This window comes from Eschrichtius robustus, chromosome 13, assembly GCF_028021215.1.
Source record: "Eschrichtius robustus isolate mEscRob2 chromosome 13, mEscRob2.pri, whole genome shotgun sequence".
NCBI classification, from domain to species: domain Eukaryota; kingdom Metazoa; phylum Chordata; class Mammalia; order Artiodactyla; family Eschrichtiidae; genus Eschrichtius; species Eschrichtius robustus.
This window is the reverse complement of record NC_090836.1, coordinates 90960362-90976422: the sequence shown is the minus strand read 5'-3', so window position 1 is coordinate 90976422 and position 16061 is coordinate 90960362. Positions and strand designations below refer to the sequence as shown.

The 16061-nt window shown below is 37.7% G+C and overlaps 1 protein-coding gene across 9 annotated transcripts in view; it reads right to left on the bottom strand.

The window, feature by feature from the left end:
* Positions 1 to 16061, bottom strand: part of RIC8B (RIC8 guanine nucleotide exchange factor B) — a 115691-nt gene that overhangs the window by 19047 nt on the left and 80583 nt on the right. For all 9 annotated transcript variants that reach the window (XR_011076017.1, XR_011076015.1, XR_011076016.1 and 6 more), the window contains exon 8: positions 12441 to 12585. Coding sequence is in view for 5 of the 9 variants with exons in the window: in XM_068561248.1 (XP_068417349.1) it covers positions 12441 to 12585 (145 nt within the window). In the remaining 4 variants the exon portion in view is untranslated. The remainder of the gene's footprint in view (positions 1 to 12440; positions 12586 to 16061) is intronic.

The following is a 16061-nucleotide window of genomic DNA, read 5'->3' as shown; positions in this document are numbered from 1 at the left end:
TTTGCTCAAAGCACCCTGGTTAATCAAGAGGCTATAAAGTCAAGTCCCTACAGAGGCTAAGGCAGATAAGATGAACAAAAAAGATACATTATCAGGGGATTGGTTCAAGATGACAGAGTAGAAGGACGTGCTCTCACTCCCTCTTGTGAGAGCACCGGAATCACAACTAACTGCTGAACAGTCATCGACAGGAAGACACTGGAACTCACCAAAAAAGATACCCCACATCCAAAGACAAAGGAGAAGCCACAATGAGATGGTATGAGGGGCGCAATCACAATACAATCAAATCCCGTAACTGCTGGGTGGGTGACTCACAAACTGGAGAACACTTATACCACAGAAGTCCACCCACTGGAGTGAAGGTTCTGAGCCCCATGTCAGGCTTCCCAGCCTGGGGGTCTGGCAACAGGAGGAGGAATTCCCAGAGAAACAGACTCTGAAGGCTAGCGGGATTTCATTGCAGGACTTCAACAGGGCTGAGTGAAACAGAGACTCCACTCTTGGAGGGTACACACAAAGTAGTGTGCTCATCGGGACCCAGGGGGAAGGAGCAGTGACCCCATAGGAGACTGAACCAGACCTACCTGCTAGTGTTGGAGGGTCTCCTGCAGAGGCAGGGGGTGGCTCTGTCCAACCGTGAGGACAAGGACACTGGCAGCAGAAGTTCTGGGAAGTACTCCTTGGCGTGAGCCCTCCCACAGTCCGCCATTAGCCCCACCAAAGAGCCCAGGTAGGCTCCAGTGTTGGGTCATGTCAGGCCAAACAACCAACAGGGAGGGAACCCAGCCCCACCCATCAGCAGTCAAGTGGATTAAAGTTTTACTGAGCTCTGGCCACCAGAGCAACATCCAGCTCTACCCACCACCAGTCCCTCCCATCAGGAAACCTGCACAAGACTCTTAGATAGCCTCATCCACCAGAGGGCAGACAGCAGAAGCAAGAAGAACTACAATCCTGCAGCCTGTGGAACAAAAACCACATTCACAGAAAGACAGACAAGATGAAAAGGCAGAGGGCTATGTACCAGATGAAGGAACAAGATAAAGCCCCAGAAAAAAAACTAAATGTGGAGATGACAGGCAACTTTCCAGAAAAAAAATTCAGAATAATGAGAGTGAAGATGATCCAGGACCTCGGAAAAAAAATGGAGGCCAAGACGGAGAAGATGCAAGAAATGTTTAACAAAGACCTAGAAGAATTAAAGAACAAACAAACAGAGATGAACAATCCAATAACTGAAATGAAAAATACACTAGAAGGAATCAATGGCACAATAACTGAGGCAGAAGAACGGATAAGTGACCTGGAAAACAGAATGGTGGAATTCACTGTTGTGGAACAGAACAAAGAAAAAAGAATGAAGAGAAATGAAAACAGCCTAAGAGACCTCTGGGACAACATTAAACATAACAACATTTGCATTATAGGGGTCCCAGCAGGAGAAGAGAGAGAGAAAGGACCCGAGAAAATATATGAAGAGATTATAGTCGAAGACTTCCCTAACATGGGAAAGGAAATAGCCACCCAAGTCCAGGAAGCCCAGAGAGTCCCAGGCAGGATAAACCAAAGGAGAAACATGCCGAGACACATAGTTATCAAATTGGCAAAAATTAAAGACAAAGAAAAATTCTTGAAAGCAGCAAGGGAAAAACGACAAATAACATACAAGGGAACTCCCATAAAGTTAACAGCTGATTTCTCAGCAGAAACTCTACAAGCCAGAAGGGAGTGGCATGACATATTTAAAGTGATGAAAGGGAAGAAATTACACCCAAGATTGCTCTACCCAGCAAGGATCTCTATCAGATTCGATGGAGAAGTCAAAAGATTTTCAGACAAGCAAAAGCTAAGAGAATTAAGCACCACCAAACCAGCTCTACAACAAATGCTAAAGGAACTTCTCTAAGTGGGAAACACAAGAGAACAAAAGGACCTACAAAAACAAACCCAAAACAATTAAGAAAATGGTAATAGGAACATACATATTGATAATTACCTTAAACGTGAATGGATTAAATGCTCCAACCAAAAGACACAGGCTTGCTGAATGGATACAAAAACAAGACCCATATATATGCTGTCTACAAGAGACCCACTTCAGACCTAGGGACACATACAGACTGAAAGTGAGGGGATGGAAAAAGATATTCCATGCAAATGGAAATCAAGAAAGCTGGCGTAGCAATACTCATATCAGATAAAATAGACTTTAAAATAAAGAATGTTACAAGAGACAAGGAAGGACACTACATAATGATCAAGGGATCAATCCAAGAAGAAGATGTAACAATTATAGATATATATGCACCCAACATAGGAGCACCTCAATACAGAAGGCAACTGCTAACAGCTATAAAAGAGGAAATTGACAGTAACACAATAACAGTGGGGTACTTTGACACCTCAATAACACCAATGGACAGATCATCCAAACAGAAAATAAATAAGGAAACAGAAGCTTTAAATGACACAATAGACCAGATAGATTTAATTGATATTTATAGGACATTCCATCCAAAAACGGCAGATTACACTTTCTTCTCAAGTGCGCATGGGACATTCTCCAGGATAGATCACATCTTGGTTCACAAATCAAGCCTCAGTAAATTTAAGAAAATTGAAATCATATCAAGCATCTTTTCTGACCACAACACTATGAGATTAGAAATCAATTACAGGGAAAAAAACATAAAAAACACAAACACATGGAGGCTAAACAATACGTTACTAAAAAACCAAGAGATCACTGAGGAAATCAAAGAGGAAATCAAAAAATACCTACAGACAAATGACAATGAAAACACGATGATCCAAAACCTATGGGATGCAGCAAAAGCAGTTCTAAGAGGGAAGTTTATAGCAATACAATCCCACCTGAAGAAACAACAAACATCTGAAATAAATAGTCTAACCTTACACATAAAAGAACTAGAGAAAGAAGAAAAACAAAACCCAAAGTTAGGGGAAGGAAAGAAATCATAAAGATCAGAGCAGAAATAAATGAAATAGAAACAAAGAAAACAATAGCAAAGATCAATAGAAGTAAAAGCTGGTTCTTTGAGAAGATAAACAAAATTGATAAACCATTAGCTAGACTCATCAAGAAAAAGAGGGAGAGGACTCAAATCAATAAAACTAGAAATGAAAAAGGAGAAGTTACAACAGACACTGCAGAAATACAAAGCATCCTAAGAGACTACTACAAGCAACTCTATGCCAATAAAATGGACAACCTGGAAGAAATGGACAAATTCTTAGAAAGGTATAACCTTCCAAGACTGAACCAGAAAGAAATAGGAAATATGAACAGACCAATCACAAGTAATGAAATTGAAACTGTGATTAAAAATCTTCCAACAAACAAAAGTCCAGGACCTGATGGCTTCACAGGTGAATTCTATCAAACATTTAGAGAAGAGCTAACACCTATCCTTCTCAAACTCTTCCAAACAATTGCAGAGGAAGGAACATTCCCAAACTCATTCTATGAGGCCACCATCACCCTGATACCAAAACCAGACAAAGATACTACAAAAAAAGAAAATTACAGACCAATATCACTGATGAATATAGATGAAGAAATCCTCAACAAAATACTAGCAAACAGAATCCAACACCATACACCATGATCAAATGGGATTTATCCCAGGGATGCAAGGATTATTCAAGATACGCAAAACAATCAATGTGATATACACCACATTAACAAATTGAAGAATAAAAACCATATGATCATCTCAATAGATGCAGACAAAGCTTGTGACAAAATTCAACACCCATTTATGATAAAAGCTCTCCAGAAAGTGGGCACAGAGGTAACCTACCACAACATAATAAAGGCCATATACAACAAACCCACAGCAAACATCATTCTCAATGGTGAAAACCTGAAAGCATTTCCTCTAAGATCAGGAACAAGACAAGGATGCCCACTCTCACCACTATTATTCAACATAGTTTTGGAAGTCCTAGCCACGGCAATCAGAGTAGAAAAAGAAATAAAAGGAATACAAATTGGAAAAGAAGAAGTAAAACTGTCACTGTTTGCAGATGACATGATACTATACATAGAGAACCCTAAAGATGCCACCAGAAAACTACTAGAGCTAATCAATGAATTTGGTAAAGTTTCAGGATACAAAATTAATGCACAGAAATCTCTTGCATTCCTATGCACTAGTGATGAAAAATCTGAAAGAGAAATTAGGAAACACTCCCATTTACCACTGCAACAAAAAGAATAAAATACCTAGGAATAAACCTACCTAGGGAGACAAAAGGCCTGTATGCAGAAAAGTATAAGACACTGATGAAAGAAATTAAAGATGATAGAAACAGATGGAGAGATATACCATGTTCTTGGTTTGGAAGAATCAATATTGTGAAAATGACTATACTACCCAAAGCAATCTACAGATTCAGTGCAATCCCTATCAAATTACCAATAGCATTTATTACAGAACTAGAACAAAAAAATCTTAAAATTTGTATGGAGACACAAAAGACCCCAAATAGCCAAAGCAGTCTTGAGGGAAAAAAACCGGAGCTGGAGGAATCAGACTCCCTGACTTCAGACAATACTACAAAGCTACAGTAATCAAGATGATATGATACTGGCACAAAAACAGAAACATAGATCAATGGAACAGGATAGAAAGCCCAGAGATAAACCCACACACCTGTAGTCAATTAATCTATGACAAAGGAGGCAAGGATACACAATGGAGATAAGTGGTGCTGGGAAAACTGGACAGCTACATGTAAAAGAATGAAATTAGAACACTCCCTAACACCATACACAAAAATAAACTCAAAATGGATTAGGGACCTAAATGTAAGACCGGACACTATAAAACTCTTAGAGGAAAACAGAGGAAGAACACTCTTTGACATAAATCACAGCAAGATCTTTTTTGATCCACCTCCTAGTGTAATGGAAATAAAAACAAAAATAAACGAATGGGACCTAATGAAACTTAAAAGCTTTTGTACAGCAAAGGAAACTACAAACAAGACGAAAAGACAACCCTCAGAATGGGAGGAAATATTTGCAAATGAATCAACGGACAAAGGATTAATCTCCAAAATATATAACAGCTCATGCAGCTCAATATCAAAAAAAGAAACAACCCAATCCAAAAATGAGCAGAAGACCTAAATAGACATTTCTCCAATGAAGACATACAGATGGCCAAGAAGCAGATGAAAAGCTGCTCAACATCACTATTTATTAGAGAAATGCAAATCAAAACTACAATGAGGAATCACCTCACACCAGTTAGAATGGGCATCATCAGACAATCTACAAACAACAAATGCTGGACAGGGTGTGGAGAAAAGGGAACCCTCTTGCACTGTTGGGGGGAATGTAAATTGATACAGCCACTATGGAGAACAGTATGGAGGTTCCTTAAAAAACTAAAAATAGAACTACTATACAGCCCAGCAATCCCACTACTGGGCATATACCCTGAGAAAACCATAATTCAAAAAGACACCTGCACCCCAACGTTCACTATTTATAATAGCCAGGTCATGGAAGCAACCTAAATGCCCATCGACAGATGAATGGATAAAGAAGATGTGGATAAAGAAGATGTGGATAAAGAACATTTATACAATGGAATATTACTTAGCCATAAAAGGGAACGAAATTGGGTCATTTGTAGAGATGTGGATGAATCTAGAGAGTGTCATACAGAGTGAAGTAAGTCAGAAAGAGAAAAACAAATATCGTATATTAACGCATATAGGAACCTAGAAAAATGGTACAGATGAACTGGTTTGCAGGGAAGAAATTGAGACACAGATGTAGAGAACAAACGTATGGACACCAAGGCGGGAAAGTGGCGGGGGGTGGTGGTGGTGTGATGAATTGGGAGATTGGGATTGACATATATACACTAATAATGCATAAAATGGATAACTAATAAGAACCTGCTATATAAAAAAATAAAATAAAATTCAAAAAAAAAGATACATTATCAAATCAAAGGAGCTTATGCCTGGTATGACAGGGGCCACAGTCACTCAACTCCATCAGTCAGTTACCATGTGAGAATGCAGGCCTAATGTTATCAGAACTTCCACTTTTTCAAAAGAAGTTAGAAATTCAGATTTTCATCTGAAATATCTGAATTCTAAATTATTTTAAGAAGCCCTATGTAAAACAAAAATTAAAAACATAAAACCAAATAACCAACACAACATCAGGCAAGTGAAGCAAAACCTACCTGTGGGCTAAATGTAGCCTATGGGCTGACAATTTGTAACCTCTAGGAAAGGGATCAGGGTTTTTAGGAAAAGGTGTTTGTGCGCCAGATCACGGAAGAAGGGGGCAGGTGGGGTGGGAAAGGAGACGTTATATGCACATGAAATTAGAAATGTCTTTCCAGGAAAAACTCTCCATAATATCTGCCACTCCACAAAAACAATCAAAAGAGCAGAGTGGAAATTTACCATATCCTGTTTTCTTGAATTCCATTCCCTGGTCCCACTCCCCAACTAGATGTGAAGCTTGATGAGGGCAGGGACCTCAACTGTCTTGGTATCCTAATGTTGAGAAGGGGCTGACCAAGTTAAATTTATTCAACAACTCAAAAAAATTAATTTATTCAACAAAAATTTACTGAGTGCCTACAGTATGTGAGGCACTATTTTGGGGCCATCTCAATGAATAAAAAAATTTCTCTCATGGAGTTTATCTTCTAGTGGGGAAAAAAGACTAAATGAATAAGTAAATTATATGGTATGTTAGAAGGTAATAAGTGCTATGAAGGAAAAAGAGGAAGGAAGTGCAAGGTGGAGAGGTAAAGGTAGGAGTGTGGCAATTTTTAATATGGGGACAGGACAGACTTTACTAGGAAGATGATAATTGAGTAAAGACATGAAGGAGGTGAGGGAATAAGACAAGTAGCTATCTGGAGAATAGGCATTCCAGGCAGAAGGAACAGTCAGTGATGCAGAGGCCTCAGACAAGAGTGTGTCTGGAGCATGACAAACAGTGAAGAGCCCAGTGTGGTGACAGTACAGTGAGAAAGGGTGCGTGTACATCACTGCAGGGACTTTTGGTGTTTAGCCATTGTAGAGTTTTGAGCAGTGATGTCTGACTTACATTTTATAAGGATCGCATTGGCTGCTGAGTTGAAAACAGACTGAAGAGTGACAAGGATAGAAGCAACAAGACCAGTTAGGAAGCTATTTAAAATGATCCTGGAGGGAGAGAAAAGTTTAGCTTGGACTGGAGTAGTAGCAGTGATGGCAGTAAGGGGTGATTAGATTCTGAATGTATTATGAAGGCAGAGCCAGAATTACCTAACAGATTTTTGTGAATTAGAATGAACTGAATAGAACTTTTAGCTTTCAGGGATATCAAGGGTTTATAAAAAATATATTTTCTCATTTTCTACTTTGGTTATATCAAAGAAAGATAATAGATGCTCTAAGAACAGGGAAATTATGTGAGGGGCAAATCATATCTCCCTTTGATTGGCTTTGAAGAATATGGTAGCAGTTAAAACACAAGCTTTGACTTCACACCTGTTAGGATGGCTATTAGATTAAAAAAAAAAAAAGCCAGAAAAATAGTAAGTATTGGAGAGGATGCAGAAAAACTGGAACCCTTGTGCACTGCTGGTGGGAATGTAAAATGGTATGGCAGTTCCTCAAAAAATTAAACATAGAACTACCATATGATCCAGCAATTCCACTTCTGGCTATATACCCAAAAGAAGTTAAAGCAGGGACTTGAAGCAAGGACAGATATTTGTACACTCGTGTTCATAGCAGCATTATTCACAACAGCCAAAAGGTGGAAACAACCCAGGTGTCCACTGATGGATGAATGGATAAACAAAATGTGGTAAATACATTATATAGAATGTTATTCAGCCTGAAAAAGGGAGGAAATTTTGACACATGCTACAATATGGATGAGTCTTAAAGACATTCCAAGTGAACTCAGTCACAGAAGGACAAGTATATGATTTCACTTATATGAGGTTCTTAGATTCCACTTTTATGAGGTTCCTAGTCACATTCATAGAGAAAGAAAGTAGAATGGTAGTTACCAGGGGTTGTGGGGAGAGGGAATGGATACAGAGTTTCAGTTGGGGAAGATGAAAAGTTCTGGAGATGGATGGTGGTGATGGTTGCACATTAAGGTATATAATGCCACAGATACGTATGCTTAAAATGGTAAATTTTATGTATATTTTACCTCCAAAATAAGAAGGCAAAGTGAAAAGCACAGTAAAACCTGCTTTGTCTACCTCAAAAACAACAACAAAAATCTCAAAAAACACCAGCTCTGGAGTTAGGCCACCTGACCACTCATGAACGGTGTGCCCTAGACAAGTTCTGGAAACCACTGAGCTTTAGTTTCCTTATCTGTAAGATGGGGATAACCCTAGCCCAAAGGTTTGCTGTAAAGATTAAATGAGATAATATCAGGAAAGTTCTTAGAACAGTACCTGACACATATTAGATAATAAATACCAGCTATTATTAGCATAAGTGAGCTACTTGGTAAGAAGTAAGCCAGCCAGAAGGCCTTGGATCCAGTGAGTTAGTCTATTAAGTTAAATCGTCACTATGGAGCTGCATGTGCTAAAGAAGCCATGCAACACTAGGTGTTTCGTGGAGTTATGGTTAAATTCAGATACAAGGTATTCTGAAGAGACACCAGTTAATAATGGTGACTGAGGTGAAAATGTCTCAAGTAATTTGAGAATTACCATATAAATATAAAACTGATTCCACATTAAAAGAGTAGGGTAAATTATGAAACAACATCTTAATCCAAGTTTTTGCATTCTATTAGCAATGTAAAGAAATAGGGTAATGTGGTGTAATTCTTTCACTTATTTATCAACTATTAAGTATCATGTATCATCCATACAAATAGACATACTGAATACATATAGATACACCAAGTTGCACCTAGGCAATTAAAAAAGCTCCAAAATACCTTTTTAAATTATAGTGCCTTATAATGTTTCCTACATTGGGCTGTTGGATTAAGAGTGATATCCTTGATGTAAAGGATATAGAAAAACTATGGTTGTGAATCTGTAGGAAATGAAACCTGAAGCAAAGCTCAATATTGTAGGTTCAGGTAACACACCTTTTGCTGGCCATTTACCCAAATTAAAATACAAAAGAAAAATTAGAGAACTCAATTTTGAAAGTGCAAAACTGGTGTGATTGCAAACATCACAAAGGTTGGTTAACCAGTATACATGGCAGAAGTGGCAAAATTTTATTTTTGATTCCGGTCTTTAGAGATCTGAATTTAGGTTTTGTTTCATGATTGCTTACAATAAATAAATTTCAGTTCCTAGAAAGGCTAGTTACATCCTATTATACATAAATATACCATCACAGGCTAAACTAGGCATAGAATAATTAGAATCTAGAACTCTAGAATAACTAGAATAATTTTAATCTGCTGGGTGTGATTATGAACTAGTATGGGGTATTAAGAATACAACGGTACATCCTAGAGTTCTGCCCACTTTGGCCATTCCGTCCTTCCACCCCTCCATACAGTGGCCCTATAAATACACCTTTTTGGACCCATAAGCTCCTATATACCATACCTAGCCTGAAAGCAACTGGTCTAAAATGAGCCAAATGTCATTACATACACATTTTTCAATTGATGTTTGGAATGATTTACAAACCACAGTAATCAGTTATGTTATACCACCTATTCAGTCAAGGGGCCTCCATGCTCAGAGGCATAAAAGAAACAGGTTAAAGTCAGAATTTAGAAATTTGGTTTCTTTTTGATAGAGGACCAAAGCTTATCTGAAAACTTTTTACAAACATGGCTAGACATACACCAAAAACCTGTGTGGCATGTACTTGATTCTATGAGTGTATTTTGTCTAAGTGTGTTAATTGCAGAAAGCCATTTCCAGTCTGTTAAATACATTTATTTTGACACAAAAAGGATTGTTGTGATATTAACTGTCTCTCATAGCCTGAATGTAAGCTCCATACAATTCTTAGTTTCAGATTCCACTAAAGGATTATAGGTTACCTTGGTGCATTAATCGGAATCCACTTACATTTTTGACAATGGGACGAGGGTCAACTGGATGAAGGGTAATTTCTCTGCTTTTGCCAATGCTAGCACTGTTTGTGAATAAGTGCATCATAAGAGAAGCAGACTGTGATCCTGAGAACACTGACTGGTGAGGAGTAATCAGCGGGTAGGGGACTAAGTCATCCTTTCAAATGCTGACTTCATAAACTTGACTAGATTGGTAAGAAGTTTTCTTTCCTTGAGCTTGTGGATCACTGCCCAGAACACAAAGGATTGTCTTGCTTGCAAAGTACTTTTCCACCACCCCTTCCATGGGGAACATTTTAATAAGTATTTTAAATTAACAAATGAAACATCCCACTACACTGTTGCACCTGAAAGAGGGAAGATGTAAGAGAAAAGCAGATGCAAATCTATCTGAAGAGGGAAGATGTGATGCTATGTGAGAAAAACATATTTATACTTATAATGAGCAATGTTTAAGAAACACAACAAGATCTCACAATGGTGACTATTCTGGCCACACTAACACACCATTCCTATTAATGATATAGGCCAGATCCAAAGGCTGAAGAAGATTCCAACCAGGGATGTAAGGCCTAAGTACAGAATCTTTCTGACAGAGAGCCAAAACAATAATAATATCAAACATCATGGTCCTTGATTTAAACAAACAGTGCTTTCCTGAAATCTAATATCACTTCCATAATGTAACACATTTCTATTTCCTGTACTATTGGGAGAGACCCAGTGTGTTCTCGTATTTTTTCTGAGGTTCTTCTTGTTATAGTAGCGTTCTTGTGTTCGCTAGATATATGACCAACACCATTTTAGAAGTCATCTACCAAATAAAATCAACAACACACATTGAGATGCAATGATATCAACCTCTCATGAGTACTCTAGAGTTTTCTATGTTAGTTGACTGTGTCCACATACCCTGGGACACAATGAACGCCTAATGTAATTTCTACCTTCATTTAAAAATATGAGACTCCTTAAATGGTATATTTTAATGTCTCAAATGGAGAGACAGAAAATATTAAACTGATATGGAAATATAGTTTATGGAATGGAAAAATCAAGAGCTAGCAAGAATAGTTTAGAATGATGACTTCCATAATTATGGAAAGATTAATGTATTATTTTTCTATCTTAGCTTCAAATACCTGATAGAGGTGCCCAACTTATAACATGTACATGGTGGCGGTCTTGAGAACTTACTGCTTAGAGCCACTGCTAGCTTTTTTTCCCCCAAAGTCTTTTTCTTCTAGGACACACTCCTAGATCCTGTTGAGGCTGATAGCCCTGGGGATGCCACAAGTAACACCATCTACTCAGACCTGATTTGCCAAGAATACAGGCCATATAAGTCCTGTCTGATTAGGGAATGATCTTTTTCTTTTACCTTCTGACAACCTATTATTTTCATTTCAACAAAGCACAATCTATACTTTAAAAAGAAGAGCCTAATTTTGCAGATAATGATTTTTCTATCCCTGTTCAACTACTACATTATCCACATCACACTCTAGAAGACTGTGGATAGAAAACATAGCATACGTCAATATCATCATCAATAGGGAAGGGCATACTCTTTTAACATTCAGTAATGAAAACCAGAAAACTGAGCTCAAATAACTCCTAATAAGTGGAAACTAAGAAATTTACCTGGGATTGGAGTTGAGAGGGGGATGAAAAGGATGGGGAGTAGAAGAGTAGAGGTGGTTTGTTTCGGGATAAGAGACGATTAGTGTCTTTGACTTGTAAGCACTGACTCAGGGAAAACTTGATAGAGTCTCTGGTTTGCCTATCCAATGTACTAATGCCTCTGTTAAAAGATGATTCCATAAGTGTTTGATTAAAATTTACCATAGAGCCAGTTTTCTTTCCTTTTGCTAGTAATGTGCCCTGTTGCTTTACTTTACTGACTCATAAGGGCTTTTCACAAGAGGAAATATCAGAATGTATGGAACCTACATTTAGATTTCTGAGAAAGACTGAAGTATCAAATAACCAACTTAAATACTTGGTCTTGGTTATACCTTATAAAATCTCAACTTATGGAAAGGAGAGCACAAAATAAGCAACAATATCCTTTAAATATATGACGGTAGACATCTAAAAACGCTACCTCTCTTAATACTTAGGAGAGGGTAAAGAGCACACGCAGCAGAACATTTCTTGCAATATTATCCTTCCTCGATCACTTGAAGTCACCCTCTAAGGCACTAGCTATGAAACTGCCTCTAAAACTATTAAACAGAAAGCTTCCAAATCCACAAAGGAAGAGAAATACTTGGAAAATGAAAGCCAAAGGAAGTGAAAGGCAAATAACCAATTCAAAGGCAGACATAGTTAGGTGAAAAGAAACATGATACTATACTTTGGTTTTGCATTTTTGTATTCTTCAGTGTCTGTGTCCTCGTCCTCTGAGTACCAATTATCTCCTCTTCCTCCAGCCAAGAGGCCCCTGGCCGCCAACAGTCCTGCAGCATTCCCATAGCCAGTGTATTTCAGCAGGCTATCCACTGCAAAAACAGAATAGGTTTTTAGACAGGAATCCCTGAGTCCTCACTATCATCACCAACTACTCACCAACACAGGGAGGCTAGAGATATATGCCATGGTAGTAAATCTTAAAATTGAGAGGTTTTCAAAGTGTGGTAGTAGTAATCCTACATGCTCTGAGGACCAAAAACCTTTTTTCAGGTATCAGAAATTCAAATGAAGCTGTTTTGAATATACTTTGTGGCAGGAGTGGGGCTTCTGTGACCGCCAGGCCATTGGTAAGGGTGGTGTTTTTAAGTTTTTGATCACAAATTTGATTTCTTTATCCAGTTTCAGAAAAATGATGATTAGAAAGTTAATGAAAGCCAGATTGACATTTTACCAATATAGCACATAATGTAAATCTTTCCTATTCCATTTATAGGAATTGGAGGGAAAGAGATTAAGAAATAAGAAAACCTAAGGATATTAGCAAATAGGATAGGCTAAGTTACTCCTTTTTCAAAGAAGTCAGCAACAATATGTAAGCACATTATACCCACTGAAAGGTAGGCCAGGAATTGCTGGACCTTAATAATGGTTCTACCACTTACTAGCAGGCTCTTTACTCCAACTTTCAGATACAGACAATTGGAATAATATCTACCTCACTGGTTAATACATGCAAGGTGCTTAGGAAAGTATCTGGTACAAACTAAATGTGTTCTTTTCCCCTAGTAATATGTAAAATGATTATTTTATTTTTTAAAGATTTATTTATTATTTATTTTTGGCTGCGTGGGTCTTAGTTGCGGCACGCGGGATCTTCGTTGAGGCATGTGGGATCTTTTGTTGCAGCGTGCGGGCTTCTCTCTAGTTGTGGCATGTGGGTTTTCTCTTCTCTAGTTGTGGCGCACAGGCTCCACGGCGCGTCGGCTCTGTAGTTGCGGCACGTGGGTTCCAGGGCACGTGGGCTCTGTAATTTTGTGGCACGCAGGCTCTAGTTTAGGCACGTGAGCTCAGTAGTTGTGACACATGGGCTTAGTTGCCCTGCGGCATGTGGGATCTTAGTTCCCTGACCAGGGATTGAACCCGCATCCTCTGCCTTGTAAGGCAGATTCTTTACCACTGGACCACCAGGGAAGTCCCTAAAATGATCATTTTAGACTTATCTTAACAACAAGAAAAAAAAAAGCCCAGTGAAGCACTTGGTGCAGGTCCTGTGTAAGTATTAACCTGTCATCAGTTCATCAATGTAAGGGGAACCCTGAATTGTAGGAATTTTTTTGATTTCTAAGTACCTTTAAGGAAAATACTAAGGAATATTTAGCAGCTTTATTTAGAAACTCTTTTCTTCAGGTACAGTTTCAAGGTGAACACTAGAATATTCAATCAAAACATAAAAAATGGCAAAATTTACTTAAGGCTTTCAATAAAATGTCATTCTAAAGACAACTGTAGGAAACAAAACATAACACTACGTATTTTATCCACGTATAAAGTCTTAGTAAAATCTACATCTGAAATACTACTGTAATTCATATAACTTACCTCAAAAAAGACAAAATAAAGCTGGAGAAGATTCAGAAGAGGGCAATTAAAATGACTTTGGGGACCTGAAAGGGGCAGTGGATAAGGAACTAAGTGGTTAAGGAAAAGGGATATATATAATGAGTATGAAACCATGAAGGGCATGGATAGGATGTAGGATAAATAGTCCAGGATAGAGTTGTTCATTAAATTTTCAAATACTTGAACGAGAGGGTACCTCCCTTGACACTGAAAATAGGTAATTTGGGGGCAAATAAAAGGAAGTCCTGCTTTCAAAGGACACAGCAAATGTGAAATTTGTGCAAAAGGAAATACAGATTAATAATATAAGTAGATTAAATAAAGTTTTACACTAGTCACTTTTAACTATTTTCTACATTAAAACCTACTGGTAACTGTGGTCTCTTTGGTAATAATTCTCAATGGGTGCTGGGTAGAATCATATTAGAATTTAATGAGGGATCATGGTGGTGTAATCTGAAAACCCTCTGAATAAATCTGATATGCTCCCTCTTGCCTCCACAAGATGGAGTGATTTAGATAAATTAATGGATTCTTGATGGGTTATTAGGGGAAGTGAATATCCAGTGTATACAGATATTCTTAATATTCATGACCTTAACCACATGGTCAGACACAAAGTCACTGAGGCTGAAGGATCATATATCTGAACCCACATGGCAATGATACTCTCACTAAGTTTTTGGATAAGGTTTATTTTTTTTAACAAATATGATGTTTAGCAGTTCCAGAAAAGAAATATTCACTGAAAATGTGAAAGTCTAAACTGAGATGATATAAATAAATGGTTTAAATAAATATACTTAAAAAATAAAATAACAGTAAGAAAGACACAAAATGTAAATAACCACCTACAGTGGCCAAACATTAAAATAGCTTAAGAATACAGTTTATGAAAGGCCAAAATAGGTTAAAAAGAAGTCAACAGAGCACTAAATAACCTGCTTTCTTATGCAGAAAATCCTCCTGGAAGCTAGTCAATAGTAAAAATCTCTAGCACTTTTATGAAAATAGTGCTTACTGCTCATTCACTGGAACAAACATTCTGTGTCAACTCTGTGACAGCTTGGGTTACAAAGACTGTTTCAGACATACCTTGCTTTCAGAATAGTAGACAAGGCTACAGCCAATAGTTTAAAAATCAAATGAACATTTGCTAATGAGATAAAATACTTAAAAATGGGGGTTGGGGAAGAGGAGACAAATGGACTACAAAATCCACACAGTGAGAGGCATTTTCTTTGTGAAGTTCTGATTTATATTATTTGGTGGAGTGTTTTTAGTTACTTTTTAGTCTGTTTTCATATATACTGTATAACATCCTGTTTGATATTGGGAACGTAGTAAGAGGAAAATGGACTGAATTTGGATGTTAAGATGAGTTGCTAAGGCAAACAAAAGATCTTCTGAGTGGTCCTTAAAAAAAAGAAACACACAAATGTATTTGTTGTCACAGTACTCATCCATGCAATTAGATGAAACTGCTGCAGAAATGAAACAAAACAGCATTCAGTCAGAAAGTTGCAAGAAATATTTCACCATTATTTTATCAAGATGCTAGAAGGCTATGAACAGAGGAAAGCAACCACAGCAGCACACTGCAAAGTCAGAACTGCACTGGTAGTAACGGCATTATTGTTTATGTAGAAGTGGGTTTTATCACACTCTCCTATGAAAACCAATAAAAGGGGTTTTGCTCTTTTACTACGGAGAAAGAACGGCAGAGCCAGATTCTACCCAGAAACGATTCCCCCTTCTCTGTTACACAGAGAAGGATTTACAGTCATTTTCCATTCAGTTAAATGCTGTGACTTTTTGAAATCCTATACTAGAAGCTTCCTCTGACTAGTCTTCCTACTTCCAGTCTCATATCCCTCCATTCCTGGTTCCACACAACTGCCTGTTATATCTTTGATATTCTTTTTTTTTAAATTTTATTTTATTT